The sequence below is a fragment of the Drosophila grimshawi genome, unplaced genomic scaffold (genome assembly GCF_018153295.1).
Source record: "Drosophila grimshawi isolate 15287-2541.00 unplaced genomic scaffold, ASM1815329v1 contig_44, whole genome shotgun sequence".
In the NCBI taxonomy this organism is placed as follows: domain Eukaryota; kingdom Metazoa; phylum Arthropoda; class Insecta; order Diptera; family Drosophilidae; genus Drosophila; species Drosophila grimshawi.
In genome coordinates, this window is record NW_025063240.1 from 10,901,856 (window position 1) to 10,927,509 (window position 25,654).

Genomic DNA, 25,654 nt, shown 5'->3' on the forward strand with positions numbered 1-25,654 from the left:
GACGACATCGACGACTCTTTGCGCATATATTCTTGATGATTTTACAAATGCGCTTAATGACATAGCGTTGCCATTTCCAGTGAGTCAACCAGACACTCAGCCAGCCCACGAGCCGTGGAGAGTCTTAGCCAGCTCAACAAATATTTACTTACACGCTCGGCGCTCGGCGCTCGACGCTTGGCGCTCTGTGGTTTGTGATTGAGGCTTAATGCATATGAAATGGTAATTACGCATACGCCATATTCGTCAGCGGAAGAAGTTCTGCCACTTATTGTCGCTCATTTATCTTATTAATAGCCCATTGGGTGGAAAGATGCGAGGGGGGTGGCAGAGGACAATTTATCAAGCAGCTGGATAGAAAAAGTAACTCATCGTCAGTTCAATTCAAGATGTCGCTGCATTTGTCATTTCTATAATAAACTTCGGGCCATTGACAGTGAGGCGCTGCCAATGAAGAATGGACGACAAAAAGTGGGCAACAGTTTGACAGTTCTTAGAGCTGGCTCATAGTCTAGACGCTGTAATTGTGGCCAACATAGCGTGTGCTCATTTCTGTTTAGCAGCGTTACTTGCACCCCAGCCCGTTAGCCTCTTAGTTATGGCCGCAGCTTATAGCATTTCTGGCACTAAATCAGCTTAGCTCCAATAAATCACTGAGCTGAGGAGCAAAGCTTTAGTTTTGACCTGCCTTTTAAATCACAAGGTGTCACGATAGAGCCCAACTCCTTACAATGGCCGCCATTTTTGATGAGGGTCGCTGCGAAGTATGCAACAGTGGCAAACAAATACAAGTTGTTGCCACTAGAGCAGCCGCACAATGGGGTCAGCATGAACATGTTAGCGTTGTTCGCTTAATATGTATTTATTTATTTATTTGTACTGTCCAACAGTTGTCCGCTTGTCACAGACAAAAGTCGCAACTTGATTTATCAACATTTACATAACAAGCAATTTTTTTTTTCCTGTTTTTTATTATTCTTTGCTTTAGCTTTCGGTTGTTGCACGTTGCCCAATTAGACGCAGCAATAAATTGCTCAACAATGGCAATGGAAAGCCGGAAATGAAGACCGGCTTCAGTAGCTGCTTCTGGCTCTGAAGTGCCGTTAATTAAAAAGTTTTCATACAACTTAATTGAAATAGATCTCGATTGGAGTTTTTATTGATATTTTGCTTACACTGACGTTTACCGTTTGCTTTTGCCGTTTGCCGTTTGGCATTCCGCCATTGCTCAGAATGAAACTAAATAATTAGTTTGCTGGCCTCTTTTGGGTAAACTTTTTGGCATTTCAAGTGGTGAAGTTGCTTGCCAGACTGTTTGCCAGCAGCTCAAGTGGCAGCAGCAGCAACAGCAGCAGCAGCAACAGCCAAAAGGAAAAGCAGTGGCAGTGGTAGAACCAGAAGCAGTGGCAGTAGCAACAACAGTACTCAAAATGGCAGCAGTCAAAATGCCAAAAAGTTAACACATTATTAGTATTTGGGTTCTTTTAACCAAATGCATTTGACATTTCGGTATATGGTATTTCATTATTATTTCGGCAGGGCAGCTGCCAGCATAAATTCAAAACTAAAGCTTAAAGTAGCAACAAGGTCGCATAAACAACATATTAAGAGCCGATTGCCTGGGGCATGTACAGCGCATAAATAATATAAAGAAACTTTTTGTCAAAGCGCACCCCAAGTGACACTCGAGGCGCACCCTTTCTGATAAGGCCAAGCACAAGCAACAGCCGGAGCTGGAGGCGGAGGCGGAGCGGGCCAATAACAAAATCAATATTAATTTTATATCGGCATCGAGGCCAGTATTGCCATTGCCTTTAAATTAAAACTGAAAACTTGGCTTGATGGCGACTTGCCAATACTCTAATTGATTCGGCTCAGTAAATATTGGCCCGCTCGTGGCTCTAATTTTAAGCCCAAACAGAACCAATCAGAAACGACTCACTGATTTCTTAGATGGATTGCAAGTTATGCGGAGCGTATCTATTGCTGCAAGACTGTAAATCCCTTCGAGGAGTTTGCAGTGCGACAACGGAGCCCTTCAAAGCAAAATGTTGTTTTCCAACTTTGTTACAAAAAGTTTGGAACGTGGCACAGCTGCGGCTTTGGCGGCGCTTGTTGTTGTTGTTGTTATTTACTATTAAAGTTGCAAGTGTCGCAAACAGTTTGCGTCCACTTTAATGGGATTTTTCTTTCAATTTGCATTCCGCAGTCAGGGACTGCAACATAGATTGACTATTGTCAAGTTTATTGCCAACCACAACTATTTCCATTTTCATTGACCGTAATAAGCCTTATTTGCAATTAAATTTATTCAATTGCCGCGCCAAATGCGCCAATTTGCGTCGCACATACACAAATAAACACAAACACGCACACAGATCCTTTATTGTTTTCAGGGCAGTCCGGTGGACTGGCCAATTGTTTTTGGCGTTTTCACATGTTTAATGCAAGCAATCAACATTAAACTAGGATTAGACAAGCGGCGGCCACCGAAACCACATTATATTTGTGGGTCAACGTATGATACGCACAACCACACACACACACACACGCACACATACCCACAACGCAGCAGCTGCTACTGTCACATTACCATAATTTCATTTGCAACAGATGCGGAGTCCAATTGCCAACAGTCGACATGCATAGTTCCATTTCGAATTTCATTGCTCGATTCAAACTCACTCGCAATGCTAGAAGTGATACACAAATTACGTGTATTGCACGTATTATAAACAAAATTATACTGAGCTGTTGATTTGCCGCGTCAGCTTCACTCACTTAGTATATATGTATGTATTTATTTATGTAAATATTCATCAGTTAATATCTATGGCACTATAAATAGCTGCACAATCGACTTGAGGAGGAGTTCTGCACGGCACAATGGACGGAGGCTCTCTCATTAATTAAGTTCGAATTCAGCTTCTTTTTCTGCCTTGCCTGCTGCGATGAGTCTCATGCTGCATGTGGCGCTCAGTGGCGTCGAGCGTGAGGCGACTTAATTCTGCCATTGAGGTATAGTTTACTTACCTTGCAACGCCTCTGTTGCCAGCAATACAATCAGCATGACGATGACGTTGCCACTAGCGACGCTCAATCTTGTTGAGTAAGCGCCACTAATTTGTTTTTTAAGGCCAACGGACACTGCCCGCTTTCTCCTTTGCATGCCCCTTTCTTCCCATTGGATGTCTGGCGTCGGGGCTGTTGCTGCGCTGGTGGCATGCATAATTTATTGACCGTAAATTCGCATCGAATTGTGTTTGCACGTAAATGAGGCTGTGAGCCCCAGCACTTTGTTGCGTCCTTGCTCCAGCTTTGTTGAAGACCAGCAAGCAAATACACTTTTAACAAGCAGACAAGCCACTAGGACCAGAAAGTCTCAGCTGATGCATATACACATCTCAAAACCTGCTGGGTGCATCCAACTTCAAGAATTCTCAACTCAAACTCAACGATGGCCATGCAATTTCGCCATTAAAAATCATTAACAACAGGTATTTTATACCTGCCTGCCTAGCAAGATGAAGTTTCATTTTTGGCCACCAGCTGCATGCTTTTACCTACATATTGCATGCTGCATACTTTTTGGCACCAGCCAAGTATTTTCATTAAAAGAGCAGGCAGCAGGCGATGACATTGTAGCAATACCCACACATACAAAGCATTCCAGCAATGTTCCTTGCCAACGTGGAACATCGTGCAGTTGCTTTGATATTTTCACTGCCAGCACAACAGAGATTGCACATGAGTCCAAGTGGGCCAAACATAGAGCGGCTGTCCCAGTTGGATCTAGAGCAGATGAGGCAAGGTGCTGTTGCATGAACAACCCGTGACGACTAAATACGCGAAATACCATTAAGATATCTCAGAGTGTTAGAGTGCGTCAGTTGCAGGTACAAATAGCACTAGTAGTAAAAAGGAGACATCCCGTTTTCCACAAACAACAGAATGAACAAAACAATTGAAAAGTGGCACAGTTGACAGGCATTTGCCTGGAGCATTATAGAGATCTCAGCATTATATGCTACTATACAATATGTACTTCATTGTTAGTGGGACAAAAGTATCTCAAAAGTGTCTTAAACCGGATCATCGTCACGTTGCCGAGCGACATATGATGTGTGGGAAGGCCTTTTAGAAGCCATTTTAAACATATACCATCATTATCCTGCTCGGCATTCGAAATAAGGTATGACTGCAACTGTGGCAAATAAAGGCCCAAATAATCATAGGATTGCTTGAAATGAGTTGCAAAGCAGAGCAAGTATTAGATAAATCCATAGCCAGCAAAAAAATGAATTAACTCGGTAATTATCAACAAAATGATGCGACAAAACTTTGCATATAAATCGAATTGCGTAGTCCAAAACAACACACAGAAACCGACAACTGTCCATAATTATGAATGCAGCAAGCCACAGAACCGCAGAATTTTGTAATTTGGAGTGAAGTCTGCACCACATCCGGCTGTGCTGCATGGTTTGCGCTAATTTCTGATTTTGTTGCCATAACATTCTACATAGAATGTGTCATTAAAACATACAATTGTCATGCAAATTTAAAACAAAAAAACTTATAAAATGTTTTGCAAACATTTCATTAACAAAAATGTATGGCAATTAGGGCCACAAAAATGCAATTAACTGCGCACGCAATTACCAAAACTGTGTGAGTGGTGAACATTAAATTTGTTTTGGTCAAGAGACACTTGGCGACGTCTATGAATATCCATTTTTAGGAACAGGTGTAGCACTCCACACGCAGCACACATCAAATGCAGATAGGCAAAAATGAAATGAAAATGTGTAAAATTACACAAACACCAGGTGATGTCAACATTAAATTGAAAGTCTCAATGTTTGGTCAATGGCCAAACTTAGGACTCAAATTGATGGCCTGTGATGTCTTTGACAGCACTGAGCGTCATTTCCATTTGATGAGGGTTCAATATTTGCTTCGGTGTGTGCAACAAGTGTGACTCACATAAATACACACTCACACACACAAACATACACACACACACATACAGAAACACGAAATTAACGCCTACCGTTTTCAGTTATCAAATTGTTCAAACAAAAGTCTAACCAAAGTTTGTACCTAAATTAATTGAAAGGACTTTGTCCGTCTCCAAAACAGCTCCTTCCTGTCCATAAAGTTCGTAACGAAATTGATGTCAGCCTTTAAGAAGCGGCGAAATGGAAAGTTTCACCTTTAACAAGAAATACTTTGACCGAAGACAAATTTAGAAAACGTCAGCCCAAAAAAATAAATAAATAAATAAACACGAAAGTAATTAAATTAGTTTAAAATTATATTCCCACAACGTTGACGAGACCAACACAGCCTATATATGACTAATATTCAACTGGGGCCATATTGTGCCACAGCCAACTAAAACCTTTATTATCCCTGTTCAGCAACGATGTCAGATGCTGGGCTCCGTGTCCTTAGGTGAAGTTGCTCCTTCTGTTGCTGCAATACCAGCATTCTGTGCAGCTATAAGAATGCTTTGTCTCTGCGCATTGGACTGGGCTTTCTTTTTGTCACCTATGCGTGTGAATGCCTCGAATACTTGTGCTCGGTTTGAATGCATTTGCGTGAATACGTAGATGTTGAACTACTTATTTGCCAGCAAATGCTGTCTTTGTAAATGGATGCGTTTTTGTCTATGAAACTTCTGCGTAGCAAATATTCATTTACACACAGGCAAACATTTCTAAAGCACGACAAACTTAGAATTTGTCCTATGAGAAATGAGCCGAGGAAATGAAAAAAGTTGTATTATATAAGCTGGCGCTGTTGGCTACAAAATATAATCGTTCAGTCCTCATCATTATTCATTAATTCAATAGACTTTAAAGAGCTTAATATGCTAACATTTTTAACCGATTTACCTTGTAAATCATTACTCATTATTATTGCGAACTTTTAACTCATTCTTTTGTATTGCGCATTCTTAAAATATTCTCCAACAATTCCCACAGCTCCATTTCCCATGTTTCCCGTGCAGCCGGAAGATTCCGCACGGCATGAGCACTCACCACACGTATTCACAGTCGCACCCAGACTCACACTCATCACAATCAATCATTTATTCATTAAGTCATGGTCAATCGTCCGCTCACTGAATGCACAAACTTTATACGCAATCAATTCGACAATTTTAATAAAAATTCTTACGTTAAATTACGCTCAACAATCAATGGGAGGAATTCAGTTCACACCCAAAACCAGCAACCCACTTGTCGCTGTCATTGTCGAACTGTTGGCCTAAGTGGTGTTAAGTATTTGAAAATCTGTGCTATTCTATGCTATATTCCCATTGCCTCTCCTGTGTCCTGTGTCCCCCTGTTCGGTTCTGTGCTATTGTGTTCTGTACTTGGGCTTCGCTTTGCGGCCGTTTTCCGTTTTATTGTTTTACGACAGTTGGCCAAATACTTTGGCTTGCAAAACTTTTGCGCCTGATGGTCATTCATTTGTCTGTGATTTACGAAGACCAGTCCTCCAGTCCTCCTCACCGCGACACCCACAGCTAAACGCAACTCAACTAAACTCAGATGGGCCCACCCAGTTAGAAACTTGACTAGCATTTAGTGCCATTGATTTATTGCTTCAGTACAATCACCTCAAATCTGCTCGTAGCTCTCGACAAATCCATGCGCGCGCACCAGCTGCAAATCCCTCACGCAGTGCTCCATTGGTGTGACTATACATAGGGGTTTCCGGCCGCTGAAATAGCCACTGGCAGCCCGAGCATAGTTGACTTGATTAGTGTGCAGCCAGTTGGTCAGCTCGTCAAGGCATGGGCACTGCCAAGGATTGCCCTCTATGCTAATGCGGCGCAACTGCGATAGAAGCGGCTCCTCCAATGCAGGCAGGAAGGTCAGCCGATTGTTATGAATTTCCAGCTCTGTCAGCTTGTCCAAGCAGGTCAGCAGATCCTGATCGAGTTCCATGAGATGATTCTCGCTCAGCGTCAAAACCCGCAGACGACGCAGTGGCGCAATCATCCGGATGTCCAATGAAATCAACTTATTGCGCCTGAGTCGTAGCTGCTGCAGAAAGGGCAGTGAGGAGAGGGCCAGGGGATGCAGTTCCTCAATGTGGTTGTTGCTCAGATCGAGATAGCTTAGTTTTCTTAGCACCCAGCTGCCAAACACATTGGCGCCCAATTGCCTAATATTATTTTTGCTTAAATCAAGCAGCTGTAAGGCCGTCAAATTGGCAAAGACCTCATCGGGCAGCACACAAATTTTGTTGCCCTGCAACTGTAGCGATTGTAAGTTAACTAAGCCCCGAAAGGCTGTTGGCGAGATCATGCTTATCTGATTGAACCAGAGATTGAGTGTCTCCAGTTGCTGCAGCCTGCTAAACACTTGATTATCAAGCACTTTAACATTGTTGGAGCTGTAGTCGAGCAAACGCAGCAATGGAGTACGATCAGGACCTGGACCGCCGAATAAGTTTCGCTGAATTTCATATATGTTGTTATTGGATACGTTCAGCACACGCAGTTGGGGCAGAACATTGAAGATGCTCGCATCCAGAACTTCCAGCCAATTACTGTGCAAGTGCAGCTCCTGCAGCTGGGGCAGTCCTCGCAGTCGGCACCACTTGAACTACAACAAAATACAAATGACTTCATTACCAAGAGAATATACAAATTTGCTCAACTTACATTTTTAATATTGTTGTTGCTAATGGACAAATAACGCAGATTGGCATTAGAGCCCAGAGTGATGTTCTCCTGTTCGTTAGTGGTCAGATCAAGAAACTCCAAGTACTTCAGATCCTTGAAGGCGTCCATCTCCACGTTGGCTATGAGATTATTTGAGAAGTTTGCGTGCACAAGATTTGGCATTTGCCTCAAAAGATCTCGTTCAACGCGCAGCAAATCATTGTGGCTAACATCCAAACTGATTAAGGCCGCGTTGTTGTCAAATTGCTTGGCTTGCAGCTCCTCCAGTTGGCAGTGCGACAGGTTGAGTCGCTGTAGCGAAGTAAAATCGCTGAAGCCACGTCTGCCCAGGGTCAGGCCTCCAGACTGTGACAGGTCCAATTGCCGCAGCGTTGACAGCTTGGGGAGCGGTTCGTCATCGTTTTCAATTGCCGTATGCTCGTTAATAACCTTAATGTTTTGCCAATCCGCTTGTATGTAGTGGCAGAGTTGCTCAAAGTTTTCAATTTCGCGACAAACATAGTTTTGGTGTGCAACGTGTTCACATTCCTGCACATCTTTTGCATGTATTTCACAAAATACGAACAGCAGCGCAAGAATAAGAGCTCGTCTCGACAGCATCTTTATCACAAATGAAACAGTTACCTAAAAATACAGAGCGTAGCACTGTGTTTATTTTTAAGCGTATAAAAAACTTGTTTTTATACTCCATTTCCAACCTGTAGCTGTCAGCTTATCAACCGGTTTCGATGCGTCTGAAAGCAACCCAAAAGACTGCATGGGAACATATTTGGCAGGTAGAAAGTAATCGCTCCGAAAGAAAGGATCTTTTAAGGCAAACTGCAGTTGTTAATTTAAGAAGACGTCCTTTAATGTGAATAGTTAACACGTCGTAGTTAACTTGTCGTTTTATTTTGATTATTTTATTTAACTGACATTGAAATTACTTCATAAAATAAATGTACATGAGTTTCCATGTGTATATATATGTATATGTTCTATATATAACATTCAACATGTTTTCTTTTTTAGTGTAAATAAATACATTCATTTATCTGCAAACTCTCAATATTCTTCACAAGTACGCATTTATCCATAATCAAATGTTGAACATTCTTCCAATATTGCCGATCATATTATATAATATATTTTTGATTATTATCAGGAGTTTAAAATTTCGAAAATTGTTTCGTTATGCCAAAGAATGTGCTGTGCGCTATTGATTCAGCTGGATAAACGGTTACATTATATATATATATATATATATAAATTCATATATTTGAAATATATTAAGACACAAATACACATAGTTAAAGTACATTGTTGACTCTTTTCAGAGATTTCGATTCATTGTAATGTAAATGTACAAAAATTCATTAAGATAGTAGTCGTCGTATATTAATAAATAATAATAAAAAAAAAATAATAATATAAAAAAAATATAGCAAATAAACAAATCCTGAGATTAACAAAATCCTTCCGATGTGGCTTGTAGCCAAATTTGGATAAAAGTAAGAGTCAATAATTTGGTTATTTCAAGAATGCAGCAGCTTTGGCCATATCAGACTAGTACGCGATAGTGCACTGGAAATATCTTATATCTGCTAGTTTGCTACATAAATTTCAAGCAAACCTCACAGCAATTCCATAAGGGTTAGAACATGCCTGGACGATCAGTCTCCCGATTGCCGCTCTTTTCAAAGAACATTGCATCCTAAAATAAATGAAATACAAAGATTATCAATTTGAAATGATTCAGTATTATGGAAAATGCTTATTATCTAGCATATTCAGAGTAAGCTCGGATTGTGATGGGGTATATTAGTAAAGTTTTACCTCAACGCCAACGAAGTCTGCGATGCAGACGACTCATGAGTTTAAGGCGAAAGAAATGAATGCTGTACGACTGAATGTGCGATTAGTGTTTCAAATTTGCTATATAATTAAAATTGAGGTTGCTTACAATGAGGAACGTGGCGCCAAGCAGCACGGCTTTCATGCGTACATCCAAATCCATTGGAAAAGTAAGGCCAAAGAAATCGGCATCCGTGAATATTTCACGTGCCAATCCTGACCACTGCTTGGATATTTTGCCCACCTTCTCCCCGGTAAGAGAGACCACCTGCGAAGCAATTAAAATGATCAATTAATAGTCTGTTACAGGATCAGAGAACTTTAGTACTAACATTGAACTCCACATCGCCGCACATCGAGAAGGTGCACATGGGACCCTCAATACGCAAGACCGTGTCGCCAATGTGATTCAAAATGCGAAATGATGGCGAGCAAATGGACCACTCCTGTTCGATAGAGCCAATAACATTGCCCGGTGGCGCTGTCACTTCCATTGTCTGCAGGCAGCAGGGGAAACAGCAGGCAGAGCAGGCCAATGGACGGTGAACATGGATGACCTCTTGCTGGAAATTGTCAAAGATTTTCATATCGAAGGGGCGTGCCGGACCGCACATGTTGCGGGTGCAGCAATCGGTGTCCTCCACCGCATAATAGACCTTCTGGCCAAGCGCGTTTTTGATTGAGAACTTATTGTTGGTCTCGAAACCAGTGAAGGCCTCGAGCAGCTCCACCTTTTGCTTAACTAAAAGCTGGTCGATACTCGTAAGGTATTCCAATCCGCGCGGACAGTTCGGAATTCCTGTAGGTATACTCATCCAGTCGCCTGTTTTAAAATACAACAAATAATCACATCATCGATAATTAAATTGTTTGTTCTTTCAAAATCATATCACATCAGCATATGTGTGTGTGTGTGGGTTAGTTTTAAAGCAGAAGAGCGTGTCAATTGGTCAATGTCGTTGTGTCATCGTGCCAATTGCTCAAATGCCCAATTGAAGGCATTACAATGGACAATGGCAGACCACGACTACGACCACGACCCGCACCGTGGTTTATTGGGCTGCTTACGCCAATCAACGTCACTTTTATATCTAATCTAATTTGCGAACTTAGAGTGGCAGATAACGTTAACGACACTACCGATATATATCTTAAGTCCATGCAAAGTTATAATTTCATCACAATGACTTATATAAATCTCAATCTCAAAACGCTATCTTTGGCACGTCTAACAAGACAGCTTTACAAAGCCCCCTGAAATTGCACAAATATTATGCGTTGAGTGGGCTTCAATAAGCTGTAAATAAATTAGCCTTGAGCAGCCAATTAAGGTTTGCTCACAAGCCTGGGAGATCGTCGCAAGCTGACCATAAGGATCAATCTCACCTTCTATCCTCATCGCTTATGTAGAACTCGTAGCCCTTGCGCTTGGCCGACTTGTTCAGTCGCATTGTGTGACGAAACTTCTTGGGCAGGGGTTTGTTGGCCTCGCGGCAGACCAACTGCTTCAGCGTCTGGGATCTTGTGCAGAAATAATTGTACTTGCTGTACAGCGAGTGCCAAATGAAGCGTAACACTTTGGAGCCACTGCTGGCACCAGCAGCACCACCAGTCGACGATTCCCTTTGATCGCCCGATTCGTTTTTAGTCAGATCCAAGGTCGAGATGTAATTCGAGCTGGCTGCTGCAACTGCAACTGCATCGGGAACTGGAACTGCTGTTGCATCTGACATCGTAAGCGCTAATTGAATTTAAGGGGTTTGTTGCGACTGCTCTCGATGCTGCACCGAGTTGAACTGATGCTTGTGCCTGGGAGAGGGCACACAAATGGACAACAGTTGACAGCGCGTCGCGCCGGAAAAATCATCGTAGTCAAGCAAGCTGAACGTGTTTTTAAATAGCGCTTTGTATTATTTTATTGGTTCAATTAAAGCAAACGCTTCGCCTCATGATAAGAAGAAACAGCGGGTTGGCTTTTTTTGGATGATTCGCTGATATATGCATAAATATATATATATATTTATGTATATATATGGGGGGTCGTCAGCATGGGGGAGTGCAAGCACAAACAAAAACATCTTGCTTTTGTTAGCTCATCGTGATTAGAGATATCACCCTCAAATATATCTCGCTAACAGCTCGAGTGTAAATATTTACAGATCTGTTTTGGGTGCTAAGACAAAGTTTACTTGTAGTTTACCGCTCGCGTCCACTCAGCGAGTATCTCTATCTAGTATCACTCGAACCAGCATTCGGTGTGGTTGAATGGCACCAAAGATGCGTCCTCGTTGTGGACTTGGTATAATCACAATTACAGTACATTGACACCGATTAACGCTCAACGCTCTCGTCTGCGTCTGTTTCAATTGATTTTATTTGATGCCGATGCGGAATTGTGATTGTTAAAATGCTGCCAACATCTGCAATTGCAGCAGTGTGTGTCTATATAAAAAATACATCAGAAGCACAACTCACCAGCTGGACCAGCTACGCCGCCCATGGCGGGCGGTCCAGGCATACGAGGCTGTTGCATTATCACCGGCTGAGGTCCTGGTCCATATGCTTGCGGCGGACCAGCTGGTCCTGGCGGATACTCAAATGAATGTGGAGCACCACTACCAGCGCCAGCGCCTGCGCCAAAAGGTGCTGATCCACCGCCATAATAGACATCTCCGTAAGGTTGCGCTTGAGGCACTGGAGCATAACCACCTCCTCCTCCTGCTTGATGTGGCTGTGGCGGAGCAAAACCCTGAAAACAAATAATTGGTTTTAGCGGAATGTTTGGTCAATTGTCTCATAAAATAATTAGGGGCGTTGGTGAGCTTGCACCTTCTCTGAACTCTCCATTACTACTAAGTGCAAGATATGGAAATAACATGAACTAACATAAGTTTCAGCATATCCAACAGATAAGCATTTGAAGTGTTAATCTCGTACCAGTTACAAACTGCATACAAAACTGTTGAAATTGCATTCAGCATATTTCTTACTTGGGGGATATTGGCAAACTGAACTTTGAAGATAAGCAAAGAAAGCAAGCAAGTCAAAACATGATGTCAGACCATAAATGATTGCGTGCAAATACAAGTATATAAATATAAAATAAGAATGTATGTATACATCATATATACACATATATATGTATATATGTATGTATGTATGTATGTTTGTCAACAGTTGAAAGTTGGCAACGCCCCCGAAAATCCGAATTACTCACATAGGCTAATGGCTGCGGCTGCGATCCTCCGTGCTGTGGTGGAGGATACTGTGGCGCATAGGGTGGTGCGTTGGGTGCACCACCTTCGGATGGTGGCGCATTTGGTGGATAATAACCGGGTGGGACGTAGCCACCTTTATTAATGTTGTTCATTTTGTTGTTGTTCTTTTTGTTTTCGTTGTGCGTTTCTGTTGGAAGCAACTTGGGTCGACAGCACGCTGCAGCTTTCTACAATTGTTGAAATATTTGGATTGAGCTGCGTTTGTTATTCGATTAATTACTTGCCAAAAACTTGTTTGCTGCTTTTGTTTTTTTATTCAACAAATCTCAACCACACAAAATTATAGCCAACTAATGGGACTGAAAGCTATAAAGATCAAAATACCAAAAGTGCTAGGAAATATCGCATGTAACTATCGATATATCATTCTGGAAACAACTGTCAGCACTGTCAGCTGGTACCTGAAATAAACATTAGATGCCGCCACTGTATTATAAGTTTGAAATACAGATGGCATAAGGTGGGCTAGTACTGATGCCGCACAACAGATGGCGACTAAAGAGCACAAGATGACTTAAATTAAAAGTGTAACTTTAAAAACTGAACTTGAACTGAATTTATTCCAAGTTTGTGTTGCATTAGTTTGAGCAGAAGTATATGTAGCTGCCGAAATGAACTCAAGCTTGAATACACACAAATTAACCTAAAATGGAGCAATTGATTTGCAATTTTGATACTGAGAATCCAAATCGAATGTTTATTAAATAATAATAAAATATATTTATTCAGTGTTGCCATGCAAACAAATGAACAATGTACTTTTATCTACTCTCTTCTTTTTTTTTTTGGTATCAACAAAAAACCGCCATTTTTTTTTTTATTTCTTTTTTTCACAGAGCCCACATATTTTTTTCTAATGCGCAAATTTTGTGCGAGAGTGCGAGGGAGAGAGGGTGAGAGAGTTCGTCAGGGTGCGGGTTGGCTGAGGTCGAGGCTAGAGCGAGATGGCGACAGCTGTATATGCCAGTTGTGTGACAGGCCTGAAAGAGAGGGTGGCGTATTTAGGGCGCATAAAAAATGGCGGTTTCCGTTGCCGGCAAACTGAGAAGCAGAAACAACAACAAAAAAAACACTGCTGCCCTGTGTGTGCGCGTGTGTGTGTGTGAGTAAGCGAGAGAGGCCAGCAGAAAAAAAGCAAGCGAAAAAAATGTTGGACAAAAAAAAACGTTGGCAAAATCCACCCCAAGGCAGGGACAGCAAACAGACGTCACTCAAACACACACATACACACACACACCACACACACACAGAGAGACGGTTACATCGTAATTACCAATACGAATGCAATGCGCAATGTAGAAATCATCATGATGAACACCCACCCCAACCACAGCATTTGCGGGGTGGCCTGAAATGAACCCTCGGAGCGGGTCAGGCCAAATGGCAAAGCAAAGCAAAGCAAAGTAAAAGCAAAAAAAAGAAACAAATTGCTGAAATGAGCGCCTTAATGCGCCATGTAAAGCGATATTAATGCAGTTGCATATATGTCTGTCTGTCTGTGTGTGTGTGTGTGTGTGTGTGTGTGTGTGTGTGTGTGTGTGGGTATGAGTTTAGCACATTCAATTAGTTGCCATTGCTTTTTGCATGGCAACAGCAACAGCAAAATAACCAGCAAGTCAGAGAGCATTTTTGCGGTTGGCAACCAACACAAAAGCTTCAACTGCACCATCCCCATAAAACCCATACAACCAACCAACCAAGCAACCACCCAGCCACCCACACATGACCTCGACCTCAACTCTTTTGCTGTTGCTGTCGTCGGCGCTGCTGCTGTTGTTGCTGCTGCTATTGCTGCTGCTGCTGCTGCTGCTTCTGTCGCTTCAGTGCATCAAAATCTCGAAAAATCAGGCAGCCGGCAAACATAATGCAGCTTCCAGAGACAGAGTTGCATGCGGGTGACCCTTCCCCTCTCCCTTCCCCTTCCCCTTTCCATTCACCTTGTGTAAATGGTAGTGCGGTGGCAGGTGCAGGTGCAAAGGTAGCTGCAGCGTCGAGTGCCAAAAATTCCTCATCTCTGTTAGCTGCTCATTAGCCGCTGTTTTTTCGCCTTTAAACATTAAAAACTACAAATTTGTTTGGCCAGCCTTCTTATATGATCTTTCTGGTTATTTATTGTCAGCACGATCTAATTTATGTGTGTGTGTGTGTGTGTTTGGATCGCCGTTATCGAAAGCAAAAGTTGCCTTCAAGTGGACAGCGCTGCCATAAATCAAGTCGCCAAAAGATACTCCCAGTCGGAGACGGAGTCGCAGTCCGAAGCTTCTATTGTCCACGTTCCCAATTGATAGATGGCTTTCGGCTTGAGAGGGTTGCGTCCAGCGGACAGGTAGAACGACAGCTCAGCCTGTGGGAACATCTGCTACCTGATGATGTTACTGGACTGATATCAGTCCAGGGAGCACAACGCAATGTGAAAGATATTTCTTTTGGCGCGTGTTCTAAGGAATTTTGAATAATTTACATTTTAATGTGAATATTTCAAGATTTTTGGACATACATATCTTGCAACTTTAAGGTGTTTAAATTAAGTTCAAATTTATCGCCTTTCTTAACTAGATATGCAGATTTAGATCCAACCAGATATGTTAATTTCACAACTAGACATTAAAACCAAGATCTAAATAGATATGTAGATCAAGCTAAAAATTAACGATGAATGTTGTTAAAAAATGCGATAAATTTTCACTCACTTAAATACATTGAATAATTTCTCAAGTTTACGACAATAAATTCAAATATATTTAAATAAATATGCAAGACAACAGAAACAAAACTCAATTCAAACGAATATAAGTAATTTATAATAATATATAATATAATATAAATATATAGAATTAAGATGTGCTGCGAGGAAGTATTAACTAACTAACCATATATTAGATACCTGTTCAAACTAGGATACTCCCAGGAAAAGAAAGAAAGAATATAAAAGTTTATAAACGACTGTAATTAACACATATAAAAGTAAAAGAAAAAACACTATTTTTATTAGCAGAGCTCGCTTTTGCATCATTAATTTAATTATTAGTTGAATATAAATGCGGTGTACTTAAAATTGATTAATTAAAATATATAAATATCTATTAAAATAGAATCCAATAATATGCTAATAAAACAAAAATACCAATTCAAAAAATGTTGCAAAATCTGATTCGAAAAGTGGATACCAATCCACAAAGCAAATAAAATGCACATTGTGCTGGGTCAGTGATGTTGTTGCATGTGTGCGAAATGCCGCGGACAGCGAAAAACAAGTGCAGCATAAATGTGTCAATGTGAAGGACAACAACAAAGAGAACAATAACAGCAACAGCAACAGCGACAGCAACAACAACAGCAGCAATTACAACAGGAAGATTGTGGGAACTGCATTTGGCTAGCCAACCAGCAGTTGGCTCAATGGGTGCGCAGCTGTTGTCAGCCAAAAACAAAATATAAAAGATTTTTGCACGAGGTCATCTGCACATATTGCCAATGCAATCACGTTAAAGAATGACCGGACATGCACACACACACACACACACACACAGACAGAGACATACACACATGCACAGACGGAGGCAATAAAACATGCAAGGACACCTGTGATTCCATGGGAATTGCACAACTTGCTTGACCTGGGTCATGGTTCGCTCTGTTTTTTTTTTGCGTCCGTCTGGTTGGATGGCAGAGGGGGTGAAAGTGCTTTTAGCTTAATTACTTAATTAGCACTTACTGGGCGAAAGGTCAAGCCCGGACGAAACTGGGTCAGCAGCGGCAAATGGCGTAAAAGGAGCTGCAAAAGGGCTTATGTACAACGCAAATCTTAATGAGTTTTCATTTCACCTCTTTTTTTTTATTTAACCCGTCCGTTTTCTAATTAAAAGCACAATGACCCGAAACGTCGACCCTTTTTGCCGGCATGTTTATGAGACGGCACGCACTTGAAGCGGGGGCGGATGAAGGGGTGAGGTGGCGAGGGGGCAAGGGGGTTTCTGGTGTGGGGGTTTTTTGAGCTGACGCGCAATTAATTATCGAGTGTTGAACTTGAACTTGGCGCCACGGACAGCCAGCGAGGCCAAACTGATTTTAAAGAGCGCCCTGACATTTATTGATTTTACCACCGAGAGACATAGACAGAGGCAGAGGCAGAGACAGAGCAAGGGAGACGGAGGCAGGGAGAGAGGAAAGGGTTAGCTCTTGGTCTGGTGGCCACATGTCATGGCCAAACGATTTAAATCAAAACCGACAGCAACACAAAGCGCGACTCGAACGCGCTGTTTGTGTTTGTATTTTTAGATTTTTTTTTTAACCCTTTCGCTTTGTTGTGTGTGTAGCTGCGGACCTTGGGCAGACCTTTGACAGGATGCTGCTACACGGTAATTGCTTATTTAAGCGCGCGTTCGTCCTTCTACGGGATGCCAGGATGCTGGCACAAAAAAAAAAACAGAAGAAAAAGCGCTCACAAAACAAAGCAAATGCCGCGTGTAATTATTGGACGGGTCGAGAGGCAGGTCGAGGGTTTGGTGGCTGAGTAGCCAGCCAGCCAGCCAACCAGCCAGCCAGCCAGCCAGCCATCCGGGCAGCTGTCTAGCCGGCCTCTGACCAGAACCATCCCGAAATGAACTGCAAATCAAACAAGAACTCAACACGAACCGCATGCGTGCATATTAAAAATGTTTTAAAATGAAATTTCGGCAACGGCGACTCTTTTTTATGCATACTTCAATCTGCTGGAAAGGGTTAAGGCTTTTGTTGTGCAGCCAACTGTGAGCAGAGGTCCTCTGATCCTACCTACAAATATGCATATGTGTGTGCGTGTGTGTGTGGTCATGAACGGGTTTGCAGCTGTCGTTATCTAGTCTGGGCTATCGCTGACTGGCACTGCTTGAGCTTAAGCCCAGGGGTCAGCCGCATGTGTTGATCGATGCCCGTTGCACGTTGCACGATGAGTGATACTCGATGGACTACGGATGACTGCGGGCCGAGAGCAGCGAGTGCTTTTATTTGTGTTGGGTTTTACAGCCTGGCGCGTTCGGCTTAATGATAAGCAATTAAAGCGGTACAAAAAAGAAACGAGAAAATTTTGAAAAATCTAACAACGGTTTTGGTTAACAACTTAGTAATAACAATATGTGTGGCAGAAAAAAGTGGTTGCTTCAACTGTGGCCATAAATTGTAACGAGTTTGCCGTTTGGTGGGCACGAACAAACATACGGGCAAAATATGCTAGAGCATTTTTCAATTTTAATGACACCAATCGAAGGTAGAACTTGGCTGACACGAGAAACAACTGAAATTATTGTCATTAATTACAATGCGGCTTGGGCTGGTCTTTGACGCGTTTGACAGACGGTAGGAGTTGAAAAGCGTGTGAGTTGTTTGGCCTCAGGTGCCCCATGTGGCAGCGGCGCCGCATGCACCACTTAAATGGGGGCACTTAAACCAACCGCCAGAAAATGTGTCAATATGCGCACTACTCTTAACTGGACCCGTAAATATGATGCACCTTTTTTTGTGGTCTTCTTACATATATATTATTCGACGCCCCCTTTCAAGAAGACTTCTCTGCGCAAGCCAGCCAGATTTCAGGTTTACAGCTGCCTAAATGGCTTAAAACGTTTGACTTGGGCATTTACATGGAGCAAGCACAAGATTAGCAGCAAGAGCAATTGGCATGCCAAATGCCCGTAATAGTAATAAACGTATGTAATAATAATGAATTTTAATGTCGCGCATTAACAATTCTTGCATTTTAATTGGGCGAACACCGACTGAAACTGAAACTGGAACTGGAATTGAAATTGCCACAACTGAAAACTGGACCTGCGTCTGTTTATGATTCTGCTTGAGTCTGTGGTCCGATTCCGAGTGTATTGGGTCTCATTTGTGTGTGGGTTTGCATAAATTGCTGTTGATATGATTTAGTGACATGGAACAATGCACTGGAATTTATGACAAAAGCTGCATACATTTAAGCGGATTATGTCAGAATATTACTATTTTACTTGTTAATAAAAAATGCAATTTTTCATTATGGCCGTTGGAAAATTTGTCAGCTCTGTCGCTAAAACCTCAACACAAACATCGACATCGCTTCAACTTTAGAATGTTAAATGTAATTAATGCACAAATCACACGAAACATTCAGGCCTCGTGTCCAATGAAGGGGGGCGTCTCCCCAGACGATAACCGATTGAACTTGCAACTGTGGGCGTTCACCTACAATGACAAATGCTGTAATCTGCAGATAATCAAACTGGGTCTGACTGGGCAAGTGTTCGAGTGGCACTTTGGCAACCCACTTTGAGGCTCTTACTGATGGCCAACTTCTCGACAAGCTAACATTATCAGATGTGCTCCATCACTGTCAGCCATAAACAAATTTTTATTGGTGTACAGCTGTGGCAAGTTGCAAGTTGCTTTGTCGGCTAGTCGCATATGCGCTACAGTTGCACAAAGATGACTGCTCAAATGAAAGGCAATTATTTTGATTGATTTTCTGGTTTGTATTATTTTTACTTTATTTAAACTATAAAATTCTATAATAACTATAAATAAAATTAAATAATTATTTAAACTATAAAACTAAAAACTAATCATATTAAGTTCTTTTCGAAAAATCTTTGCAAATTCGTCGGAGCTAATGTAGGGTATCAAATCGAATGGGCGACCTATCCAATGTTGAATTTTCCAATTCTTATATTGCACCTTGGGCAATAATTTCATAATTTACCTGCGCCGGCGCTAGAAGCTGTGGGCTGATCTTCATTAGCGCTCAAATGGCTATACAATTTGTATTCGACGCCAAGAATTTACGACCAGGCCAGACCACCAGCAAAGACCATACTCAATGATGACGTAATTTGTGTTTGAGGATTATAAATACACGACTTGGATTATATTCTTTATGAAGCCGCAAATAGCTGCAGAGTATATTTGCTGATACCGATGCACTGATTTTGCTCTGTGCGCGAAGAGCAAGCTCCAGGGCAGCTCTGTGGCAGCTCTGTGGCAGCTGTCGCATGCAATTAGAACTGTGCACCACATACACTAATTAACTGCAAGTTGCCGCCCAGAAGATGCCTCACCTTTCAAGTCAGGTCTCGAGCAGACACTTGTGATGTCGCAGCGCCACTCGAGGGAGCCCAAAGAGAAGCGTAGCCCGCAGTTTGTCAACAGGCTGCTGCAGGACGACCAGACGTCGCCTCGTTCAGGACCGCTGCAAGATACGCTGCGAAATGAAAAGAAATTGCCACTGTCTGTCGGGTTTAAAAAGTAACCAGCGAAAAATGGGGCGGGGGGGAAACTTCCGCAGAGAGTGGGCTGAGAGGGGCTGGAGGTGACGCAAAGGAAACGCAACCATCTGCACGAATTGTAATTGAAAAGATTTCCCTTGAAGGAATTACAAGCGCCGCGCCATCGTCCTTGTCTGTGCTGGAAATTTAATAAGGAAACCCCGGCGAGCTTATATTGCACTTTGTGCGAAAATAATAGTTTTTTAAATGCACTGACATTTCTAGGGGTTTTCCACGGGTATACATCTTATGAACTGCAAAATATTTTTGTGGCTAACGCAGAGCGAGAACCAGCAAAATATGCGCTTAATTAAGAAATATTAGTGAACGGGCCGATACATCCACATCCACATCCACAGTTTAAAGACCTCCATTCTTGCCGCACTAGCAGCACTCCACAAAGCACAATCCCCCTCCCACTCCACCAAAGCCGAAAGTTGTGAATGGTAAATGAAAAAGCTGTGGCATTTTCAAATGAAATGAATACGAACCAAAAGCAGAGAATAGCACTCGGATGAAACCAATGTGCGGGTACACGCAGCAAATGGAGAGCCAGCAATTTGTAAGTATACTTTTAGCTTTAGATTAGAACTTCCTTAAAATATAATTTAATATATAAAATTGTTGATTTTGCCTGCTGGTCGAAATCTTATTCTTTACGGGAATTTTCTTAATTAAAACTTAAAGACAATGATAGAGTATATTCAAGGGAGATAGCTGAATGCTGCGCATAGCAACCAAAAGGAAACTTCAAACATTCACCACAAAGCTGGCAGTCCTTCCTGAGAAGGCGTTTCTCTACTGGCGACTGTACCATTTTTATTTTATTTTTTCACCGCGCCATTTTTCGCTTTTCTGTATAATTTCGCTGACGCTGAAACGAAGTTCTTCTGGTTGGTTTCGTGTCTGCGGCATTTCCATTTAGCATTCCAATTGGGAGAGTGTCTGTCGCAGGCCAAATAAAAAAAAAATAAAATTAATACAGAAAGGTCGCCAATGAGCTCAGGTGGCAAATTAAGGTATTACGATAATTGAATGCACTGGGGAAGCTGAAAGCGCGCTCAGACAATGTCGTTATGAGCAGCAAATTAGTGTATGACTTTTAGCCGGGGGGGTTGCTCAGCGACTTTTCTTTCACAACTCTAATGACAGGCTCAACTGTAAACAGTAAACACTGAGCAGCGGCCATAATCAATAATGAAATCAATGCAGACCGCATAATCGATCGCAAATCGGCACTTATATATACACATGTATACAGCCAGTCAACAACAACAACAACAACAAGAACAACAACAACAAAAGTAACAAAGTGAGCATTGATCGCTTGGTGTGAAAATGTGCATTGAGGGGTGCTTCGCCAGGGGTAAGGATGGCCCAACCCCTAACCGAGCAACCCGTCAGAGTTTTTTTGTTCTATTTCTTTTTTTACGAGTATATTGTTATTTGTTGGGCTACCAAAAAAAAAGGTAATAGGCTTAATTCCTCTTGTTGTTGTTGTTGGTAGCGCACTCTTTCGACTTTTATTTATTGTAAATTTTTTCCAAGTACTTCAAACTGACAATTTTAGCTGTCAGCTTGTATCTCCGGCTGAGGTCTATAACTTTGCTTTATTGACTTGTTAGCGCCGTCAAAATCCCATTTGTATGTCAATAAATTTGCAAAAAATCAGAGCTGAGAGGGCGCGAGACTGTCACAGACAGACAGAGAGAGAGGCAGAGACAGAGACAGAGAGTTGGAGAAATGTGGCCATGTTGCGGGTTGCCTGTTGATGGGTCTGGGGTGAGCAAATTGGCTGCTGATTGATGTTGCACACGTAACACGACGATGAGCTGCAAAGATTAATGTGGTTTTAAGTTAGTGGAAAAGTTGAAAGATATGCACATTGTTGATGGAGTTGCCTATTAAATTAAGTTGTTGAAAATCAACTTGATTTGGCTGCAAAATTGGGTGGCAATTAATCAATAGGCCAAGTACAATTGATGCGACTTTAAAGCAGCTGAAAACTAAGCACTGAATTATTACAAAAAATGTTTACAAGCTAAATGAGTGACAGACAATTAATAGAGCCATATGATGAAAGTCTGCTCTGAGTCAGACAGCATATTAATTAAAGTACTAAATTTATGTGAGTTTGAAATGCCTTACATATGTACTGACTAACGCAACATGCAGTATAAATAGTTCGATTTAATGGCTAAAAAAGCTTTTATTGGGAACTTCCATCATGTATTGAACATTCGAAAATTAGCCATTGACTTAATCATAACTATTTGACCATGCTATAAATCATTAGACAGTCACTCTTTATCCAGTTGCCATTGCAACTGCAATCGTTATTATGATCCATAAGCTGTGCGCCAAATTCAGGTTTATAGTACGCACATTAAGCCAAATCCCAAAGCAGGCAATAAACTTTACACGCATTTGCATTTTATATGTCGTTTTGTTTTTTTTATCCGCATCTATATTTTGCTGTCTGGTTTTTTATTTTTACTTTGCTACTCTTCAGAAAAACAAGTCAAAATTTATAACATAAAACGCATCCGACAGCTTGTCAGTAACAATGCGCTTTTAAGCTAACAAGCGTATGCGAAACGAAACGCAGTAAAAATATCAACAACAACAACAACAGCACAGAATCCATTTACATTAAAATTTATAGAGCGTAACTGTGCGCTTTTTTAATTTCATTTATATATATTTTTTTTGTTTTGCTCTATACTCCCCTGAAACTTGAATGTTAAAAAAAAAAAAAAATTTTACAGTTTGACTACAAAATTACAAATTTTTTTCGATAAAAAAAGGTCCTTTTTTGTTATGAGGAAGAATATGTCAGCATGTGATTTCCATTAGAAAAAAAATTAAATAAAAACGCGCCGGAAATTATGTGCGTGCAGAAGAAGCAGAAGAACCAGCAGCAGCAGCAGCAGCAATAACAGGAGCAGCAGAGGAGAATACATTTGCTGAGCAAACCCGGCTGGCCCCGTAAGTACACGCAGCACATATTGTTGGCATGTCGAGGCATTATTTTTTCTTTTTTTTTTAAAGATTTTTTTTCAGCTTTTACTGTTGTTGTTTTTTTTATTTTTTTGCCACACTATTTTAATTTTCCCGAGTCCTTCTCTCATTCGCTATCGTCGCACGAACAATTGAATTATTTTTGTACGTGAAATCAGCGAGGGGTGGGCTGCTGCCTATTAGCGCGGCGCCACCCCACTATCATCATCATCATCGTTGACCTCATCATCGCCATGGTGCAGAGGCAGGCAGGCAAGAGAAAAAAAATGCTTTTGAAAAAAATTTGTATCAAAAGTTGTACGACGTGACTGCGAGCAACTTTTTTTCATAATTTTTTTTTTGGTTTTTGTTATAATTTTTTTTGTGTTGTTACAAATTTTTAGACGGCTTGATTGGAATGTCAGATAAAGTCAAATGGATTTCAGCGTAAATTAAGTTGCTGTTTGCTTAAAATGGGGCGGCAAAATAAAATGTTCATCTACCCGCATCTGTCGTTGTCCAAGTTTGGTGATAGATTGTGAAGATTGAAAAAGTTTCGAGTATGGAAAAATGGTAGCTACAAACTAAAATGTATAAATAATTAAACGACAAAATATGAACACTCAATTTGTAATAACTCACTTAACTTATTCGAAGCTGTTTTAAATTTTACACGGAACTCCATTCTCTTTCTTAAGATTTTTTAAAAAACATTTCTTGAATTTAATTATCTGCGTTTAAGCAGCAGATGTCAATATCGGCCATCCAAGTCTGGCAACTTAACAATTTATCAAGGCGAAAAAAGTATCTCAACTGATGATGAAGTTGATAGATGCTAGGGATAAATTGTAACAGTCAGACCGGTTTAGCCGGTTTCCATTAGAAAATATTGTGGTATTTTTTTTATGAAAATATTTGGCGCATTTCAATAAGTACAGAATTGTACATTAATCCGTGGCTCGGATACATTTCCTGAGCGGATCGCAGCTGCATGCTGAGCACCCAAACGATGGCCAAGTTTTAAAGTTTTCAGGTAAAAATTTCAATTAAAATTGGTTGGAAAATATGCAAAAATAAAAAATGAAAGGGTTATGGGACAACTTGAAAAGACGCACAGCATCATCAGCCGTTGTGATCCTGACGATTGAGGAACCCTTACAAAAACACAAACTCAAAACGATCGCCACTTTGGGCGCAGATTGTGAGAACAAGAACAATCACCCTTTGGTTCATTTATCCTTTCACCTATTCTATTATTCACCTATTCAGTTATTCTGTCACTCGTGCACGTTGACAAAACTGTAGCGCTAGTTTCGAATGCCGCATTATCCTACTGTTTGGCCTGTGTCCTGTGAAGTGACATTCGTCTAATTTGAATATTTCTTATGCCTCAGTCTGTGCTAGGCTTTCCCACGATTTATGTTGTTATGATTGCAGCTTTCTTGGGCTGAGATTTACCTGGTAAGGTTCCCCGATTCCCCGTCCTAACCCGTGTCAAACTATGCCGCACTCGAAATCCTTATGCTAATGCAGTAGCCATAATTCACGCTCGTCCTGCCACAGGTTTAGCTGCTGCCTAATGTAATAGAACATAATGTATGCATGGCCTTTGTATATTTGGCGATTGTTGAAATTTATTTACACGTTTTTAATTGGCATTCAAGTGGTTGCGATCAAAGGCAACCACCTCCTGCTGCTCCCGTTGCGTCTGTTAATACCATTACTCGCATTGCAACTGTATCCTGGCCAGTGCAGAGCTTTCAGCTTACCTCATTAGTGCTGGCCAGAAGCTTGTCAGCTTGGCATATAATTATTAATTTCATTTCATGTTTTAAAGCAAAGCTCAGCAGTGAAACCGACGCATACCAGTTGCTACTCAAAAAAATAAAAAATAAAAATGAAGAAAAAAGTAATTATGCCGACTAAGAGCTTCATCAGACATCCCATTATGCAGCCTGGAATGCACTCGACGAGCGGCGTCCCACACATGGTTGCCAGCAAGGGAAGGTCGTGGAGAAGGGAGGCGAAACAAAAGCAGTAGGACTACCTTTGTGCCCACAGCAAAAGGCAGCCGACGTCGTCATCATAAATGTTTGCATATGAAGTGCAGTGGGCGTGGCATGCACTTCAGTTGCGGCATTGAAAAAAAAAAGAAATAAAACAGGCTCACAGAAAAATTCTTGTGCCAGGATTAAAAATGCAGCGCATTGAATTTGCACGAGGCAGCCACCTTTGCCACGCCCCGTGCCCCCTGCCGTCCGCATATTTCGCAACAAATAATGATGCACTTGAAAAATGTTTTGGAGTGTGTGTGCACAACGACAACAACAACAACAACAACGAGCAACAATAAGGGAAACAAAAAAATCATTAAAAACAGTCCTTGCTCGGCCGCCCACCCACAACGCCCACAAAAGCTGCGTCTGGATTACATTATTAGAGAAGCTGCTCCATGCCTTGAATATCCACACCATTAATATTGCATTTAACGCTGCAATTGTCCCGAGAGCAACTACGGGCCTGCACTCATCCCCCCCATCTACACGTACACTCCTCACACC

At 41.4% G+C, this 25,654-nt stretch overlaps 2 protein-coding genes across 4 annotated transcripts; both read right to left on the minus strand.

The window, feature by feature from the left end:
- Positions 1-6,605: 6,605 nt before the first annotated feature.
- On the minus strand, positions 6,606-8,537 carry LOC6557953 (insulin-like growth factor-binding protein complex acid labile subunit). The gene is made up of 3 exons (XM_001984561.3): positions 8,404-8,537; positions 7,685-8,329; positions 6,606-7,625 (listed from the first exon to the last, which is right to left on the minus strand). The coding sequence occupies exons 2-3, from the start codon at positions 8,303-8,305 to the stop codon at positions 6,633-6,635; spliced, it is 1,614 nt and encodes a 537-aa protein (XP_001984597.1). The 5' UTR covers positions 8,306-8,329; positions 8,404-8,537; the 3' UTR covers positions 6,606-6,632.
- Positions 8,538-8,994: 457 nt separating this feature from the next.
- On the minus strand, positions 8,995-13,082 carry LOC6558927 (phospholipid scramblase 1). 3 transcript variants are annotated; one of them, XM_001984560.3, is made up of 6 exons: positions 13,041-13,082; positions 12,756-12,983; positions 12,014-12,287; positions 9,871-10,361; positions 9,648-9,806; positions 8,995-9,398 (listed from the first exon to the last, which is right to left on the minus strand). In XM_001984560.3, the coding sequence occupies exons 2-6, from the start codon at positions 12,906-12,908 to the stop codon at positions 9,339-9,341; spliced, it is 1,137 nt and encodes a 378-aa protein (XP_001984596.1). In that variant the 5' UTR covers positions 12,909-12,983; positions 13,041-13,082; the 3' UTR covers positions 8,995-9,338. The 3 variants fall into 3 exon arrangements, with proteins under 3 accessions (XP_001984596.1, XP_043071430.1, XP_032597396.1); XM_043215495.1 differs by having other exon boundaries at positions 13,037-13,055; XM_032741505.2 differs by lacking the exons at positions 12,014-12,287; positions 12,756-12,983; positions 13,041-13,082 and adding an exon at positions 10,925-11,282.
- Between the last annotated feature and the right edge of the window lie 12,572 nt (positions 13,083-25,654).